At 41.8% G+C, this 5,729-nt stretch overlaps 1 protein-coding gene across 3 annotated transcripts in view; it reads right to left on the reverse strand.

Annotated features, from left to right (window-relative positions):
• The window catches only part of LOC137977522 (CAP-Gly domain-containing linker protein 1-like), a 312,978-nt gene extending 307,822 nt beyond the window's left edge, over window positions 1-5,156 (reverse strand). For all 3 annotated transcript variants that reach the window (XM_068824767.1, XM_068824768.1, XM_068824769.1), the window contains exon 1: window positions 4,079-5,156. In XM_068824767.1, coding sequence (XP_068680868.1) covers window positions 4,079-5,016 — 938 coding nt within the window. In that variant the 5' untranslated portion in view covers window positions 5,017-5,156. The remainder of the gene's footprint in view (window positions 1-4,078) is intronic.
• Between the last annotated feature and the right edge of the window lie 573 nt (window positions 5,157-5,729).

Below are 5,729 nucleotides of genomic sequence, written 5' to 3' on the forward strand. Positions count from 1 at the left end.
TTTAATGATTAAAGACTCAAATCCAAAAGGAGGTCCCCAGTGAAGTTTCAACCCATAGGGACCTATATTTTCTTCTTAAACAGACCCACGACAGGGTGCAACAGTCAAGACCTAGAGGATTAACTTGGAAATGTTACATGTGATCTCAAGGGTTCAGATGGTTAAAGGATGCAGGTTAATTATCATTATGCAGCAGCACTTAAATGGAGATTATAAGCCAGGTTAGCGATGATCTGACCTAATCTATATTTGGTTAGGACAGCGATGTAAAGTTTGAACCCTCACTGGGGCAAAATAATACACATTACATTATCGTAGATAGGCGACTTTGGATAGGATACTACATACAAACAGCGCGGGAATTCACATGAGAAATTGAAAAGTATTATGTAACTAGGAGTTTCAGTGTGAAAGTGTGCGCTGGAATGGAAACTGGGAGCAGTGACTGGCATTTTTTTTTTTAAAAACAGCTGCAAATTTTTGAAGCAAGAGGGTACCCGAAATGTGCGCGAAAGTATTAAAAGATTGAAGAAAGGTGTGCATATCTTTAGCCTGTGTGGCAGGCATTACTATTTTATAAGCAAAGGGATAATTTCAAAACAATGGCATGTCAGTTCATTTTTTGAATTTAAACTCCTGTTTTTCTGAAATTTCTCACACCTTTTCAGCAAAAGAGTTACCTTTTGAGAAATGTTGAGCGTCGTTGAGCAAACGACAATTTAAGTTCATTGGCGAGCTTGAGAATAGACTGCGAGCAGTCTCTTATTTTTCTTTGACATAGTAGAGCGTGTGATTGTGTGACATGCCTCGTTTTTACCACTAATTTGCATAAAATAATAATTTCACCCATCATGCGTGGCTCTGAGGAAAGATGGACGACTGCTCGTGGTCTAGCTCAAGAACTGATTTTCTCTTCACTCAACAGTTGAATAACAATTTGACTCAGTGGTCAAATGTAAGAGGTTCAAAGACTGAACATGTACGGTATGGTTGAATGATGCAGGGTTTTTGTTAAAGCCGGGATGCCGGGACCTTTTCTCTGCTATTTTTATTTTTGTCCCGGCTATTTTACGCGCAGGTTGTACAAGGATTCTTTCAATATGAAGAGAATAGTCAACCGATATTTGTATTTTATTATTTAATATTTTCTTAAACCAAATCGTGCTTTATTTCTCTGCTACTGGGTATTGTTAGTTGTACCACAATTTGCGTACATGTACGTGTAGCTGATTTGGAGTTCATGACAAGATGTTATCAAGTAACAGAAAACACATTGATCGGCGCGCCCTGCTTTCGTCATTAGGGAGTTTAAGCAAATTGCTATGGCGAGCTCTAATACGGCTACCGGAAGTAAATTTCTTCAAAAATGAGACACTGTGCATGTTAGTCGGTTACGGTCAGCCGTAGCGCGAAGGAAATAAAGCGGAAAATCGACCAGTATTTTACCCAAAGGTACCCATTAGGCCTCACAAATTCAAAATTTTCTGGGGGAGGCCCCCCTTACCCCCCAGTGGGAGGGGGACAACCACCTACCACACCTATCCCAACTTGGCACAGCGTGCCAAGATGGCGGCAGAGCCGCAATCCTGGTCCTTGCTATATGTTTAATTATCCCTGCTATTAAAAATCATAACAAAAACCCTGATGATGATCAATGACGGAAAGTACAGTGCAGACCAGAAATATGCGTCCTACGCAGACGCAAAACGCACGCGCGTTTTTTGCGCACACGCGTTTTTAAATGCGCGTTTCCAAATGCGCATTTGATGCGCGTTTTTTCTTTTGTTATGCAAACTCGTATTGTAGATGTGATGTTCATTGTTCCACGAAACAATAGACAGATGATAAAATGAATATTTAATTTCTGTGATCAACTTACCAGAACATTTGAATTGAAGAGCGGTGTCAACTGACCATTGTGAGTTTTCGAAACGAACCTACAAAGTATTAAATTCTTTCGACATTCACTGAATGAAAAATAATAAAACTCTGTTGTCATCCTGCAGCTGACCACTGATAGTTAAGTTATTTTGACCTTTCTGTTGCCGAAACTGCAGTTTGGATCGTTGTCACAGAAAATGCCAGACAACGGAGAAAATAATTATGTAGACGTAGCTTCTGACTTTTCCGGCAATTCTTCGCAATAAAAGTGCTTTGCCGAAAGTTTGGCGAGCTTAAGAATTTCGGGAAAAAAAGAAAACAGCGCTACTGAGGAGTTTTTGTAACATCCCAAGTTTTTCGCGAACGTCAAATACTGAGAATGGCGCCACAGAAGTCGTCATCATGAGATAACTGCTTTGAGGCTCCGACAAGTAAACATTTGGTTCCAGGCTCTCAAACAAAAGAAGACGGCATTAGGGCCGTTTATACGAGATAAAATAAGCCGTGGCTTACTCTAACCGCGGCGTACATAATACGCGAAAGGGACTATTTATACGAGTATAAACTCCCAGGCTAGGATAAACCGCGGCTTGAGAAAGCCGTGAACGTAGATTTTGTACCATTTACATCGGGTGTTCGCGTCTTATGTAAGCCGCGACCAAAGTAAGGCGCGGCTTATTTCCCTTTTTTGTCACACAGGGTTTCACTCCGTATGCTTCCAGCCAACCCCGCGTTAATTCTCCTCCGTAAAGCTTAACTAAAGAAAGAAATTGGTGCAGAAGATATCTTAAAGGGGAGATTTTTCAACTCCGAGCGCATTCCAGTGAATCTTGCTGAAGTAATACGGCTTCAATTCGCAAAAGGACACAATGGGGAGGCGCCTTTTGAATGTCACGCACGCATTACAAAAATTATTTTGAAATATACGAGAAAGTACCAGTATTACAGATGGCGTAAGTAAGTTTTGTTTGCGAATGAATATACTCCTTATTTCGTTGATTTTACTGCATTTCACTGCGCCGTTCGTCCAAGTCTTGCTCTTAGCGATATTTTTCATTGATCGACTAACTTAACTGACCGTCAATTTCTGTTGGCAAAACCGATACCTTTCAAATTGAAAATAGTCCTGTTTTACGTTTTAATCACAGGAAAATATTTATTTCCCTCATTATGTCATTTGTTGATGCAGCGAGAAGTGAAAGTAATTTTCAAATGTCTGAAATTAAATATGAAGCGGAAGCGAGTGCATTGTTGACTCGAATTTCACTTGGAAGCACGCGTTACGTTATTTGAAATTTTGTCAAACACTTCACTGTTGACATAGCCATTGTCTTTCGCTGAAACTAACAATAAAACTTAAACAATGAAAAGACAATGGGCCAACTCATACATACTAATTATCTTTGATGAATGCGCGTTTTTGATGCGCGTGTTACAAACGCAGACGCGTGTGCGCAATTTTCGTATGCTCGTTTGGCACGCGTTTTTTGGGACGCATATTTCTGGTCTGCACTGTACTCGACTTGAAGGCTGTGAGGTTGTCAGATTCCCTTCTATGTGCATGTCATGTCCTCACAGCTATCAATACCCCGGATTCATGATAGCACCACAACCGACTGCGCATGCTTCCAATCTTACATTCCACAAATTTTGATTTTTTCGCTAATATCAACAATAGGCTGCTACCTTGCTAAGGCTCACCAGCAATTACACATAGAGTTAATCAAAATCACAGGTTAGCACCTCAATAATCTCTTACAATGATTAATTTTCAAATTAGTTAGCTTCGAACGAAACGATCTTTCAAGAAAAAAAAACTTAACCAACAAAATTAAGATATTACAATATTGGGTTTTCACCATGCCAGTCATTCTTTTGAACAGTGGACGTGGCACAGTATACTTGAAGCGGCTCTGCTTGTTTTGCGGCATGAAATAATGTTATCTCGGCCGTATTCCCGACATGTAGTTCACAACACTGAAGCAAATCAGTTTAATTAAACAACCATGGGCCTTCATTATTAACCTGTGCAAGCTCAAACATATTCATAACAACATGCACGCATGACTTAGAATCGACACACTCACAGATGAGTATGTTCTGCGACACATGTATTGGTTGACAGTTTGCTGTACACTTAACAACGTCGATGTTAACACGACCATGTAATCCGATATAAACAAAATTTTATTCTTACCTCGTTCCAGCGACTGCTCCGTCGTTTTTTCCTAAGGGTTCATCAAGTTCCACACCAGCCCATTTTCCCTTGGCAAATCCAGTTTCTCCCACATACCTCAGCACACCATGTTTGGAACCGCTCACCACGACACGATCGCCAATTTTTAAGTTCAATTCAACCTCAGTACTTTCACTTGCTACAATTTTCTGACTGTCTCCAGGAATCTGATTTATTTTCGTAAGTTTATCCACTTTGGTAAATATTCCATGACCTTGCAGACATTCAAAATACCTTTGCCCCTGAACACTTCCATCGTTTTTACCCACTGGTTCATCGAGTACCACTCCAGCCCAGTCACCTTTGGCAAAACGAGTTTCTCCAATAAATGATATAGCACCAGGATTAACGTTCCCCACCAAGACACGGTCTCCTAGTTTGAACAAGTCAAGTAAACTTGACTTCGAATTCGATAATTCCGAGGACTGATTTTCTTGAGTCCAAGAAATTTCGCTCCGTCTTCTCACAGACTGCTGTGCTGAATCCGTTTTCGATGATGCGCCACGCAAACTCGAGCTTGAACTTTCTCTCTTGTATTGCAGCCGAGTCTGAGAATTTTGCCTCGAAGGTGGTTTTGGTTGTGCCGTCACTGCACCAGAAGAAACACCTCGAGGGCCAACCAAACGCTCGCGACTCGCACTCATACTCGATCTGCTATTCTCCGAGGATTGTGTCCCCCTTTTAACGGGTCCAGCAGCCGCCTGGCTTGGTTTGGATCCTGGTGCACTACTTTTAAGCTGTAGAGAAGATCCTGTGAGTGAGGAAGAATTTCCAGAACTACCGCGAGGTTTAGCTAAAGGAGTTTGAGTCTGACTTGTTCCAGTGCTGCCACATTGGATTGGCTTAACAATTTTACTTGGCGTCTTAAGGCGCGAAACACCAGACGGTATTTGGCTCATATTTTAGGAGAATAGCCGAGTGGAGTCCTTAATGTTCCGTATTTAACATAACTCAGCCGACTTGCTTCTTTACACCACACATGCTGCTACTTGTCTATCTGTCTCTGCTTCGCAATAGGGAAAGCAGTTGCTTGCGCCTCATGTCAATCTCACTCTTTTGTCCTGGGGCTCGTTTCTCGAAGGTCCCGAAACTTCGCGGGCCATTTACGGGTGTCAGAATGCACGGGGTTGCCAGACCCAGTAGCGTCGGGATCTGCGTTTCATTTGTAGGTTTTATTAACGGGTTGCCATAGGCAATCCCACTCGGAAAATGCGTAGCATTTCGTCGTTTTATTACTGGGTTGACGTGTGGCAATCCCAGTCGGAAAATGGGCAGATTTCTCCGTTTTATTTTCCGTGTCGGTAAAAGTCTTGCCTGTCACTACCCTGGTAAGTAGTGTCTTTGTGCATAGAGCGATAGAGCCTTCTGCGCGTATTTTCTTAGGATCGAGAGGGTAGAGGAAATGCGTATATTTCTCTGGTGGACACAGTAGAATCATTAACTTAGCCTGCAATGGCGTCGAAAGTCATGTAACGCGAATGGCGTTTTAGTGGATCCTTAAACAAAATATACCCTTATGGAGCTCAAGAATGGAAAGTCAACTAGGCAGGCGGTGAAATACAAACACCTGGAATCTTAAAAGCGACGAGTATTGGACTTTGACAACAATCTA

This window comes from Montipora foliosa, chromosome 11, assembly GCF_036669935.1.
Source record: "Montipora foliosa isolate CH-2021 chromosome 11, ASM3666993v2, whole genome shotgun sequence".
NCBI lineage: Eukaryota > Metazoa > Cnidaria > Anthozoa > Scleractinia > Acroporidae > Montipora > Montipora foliosa.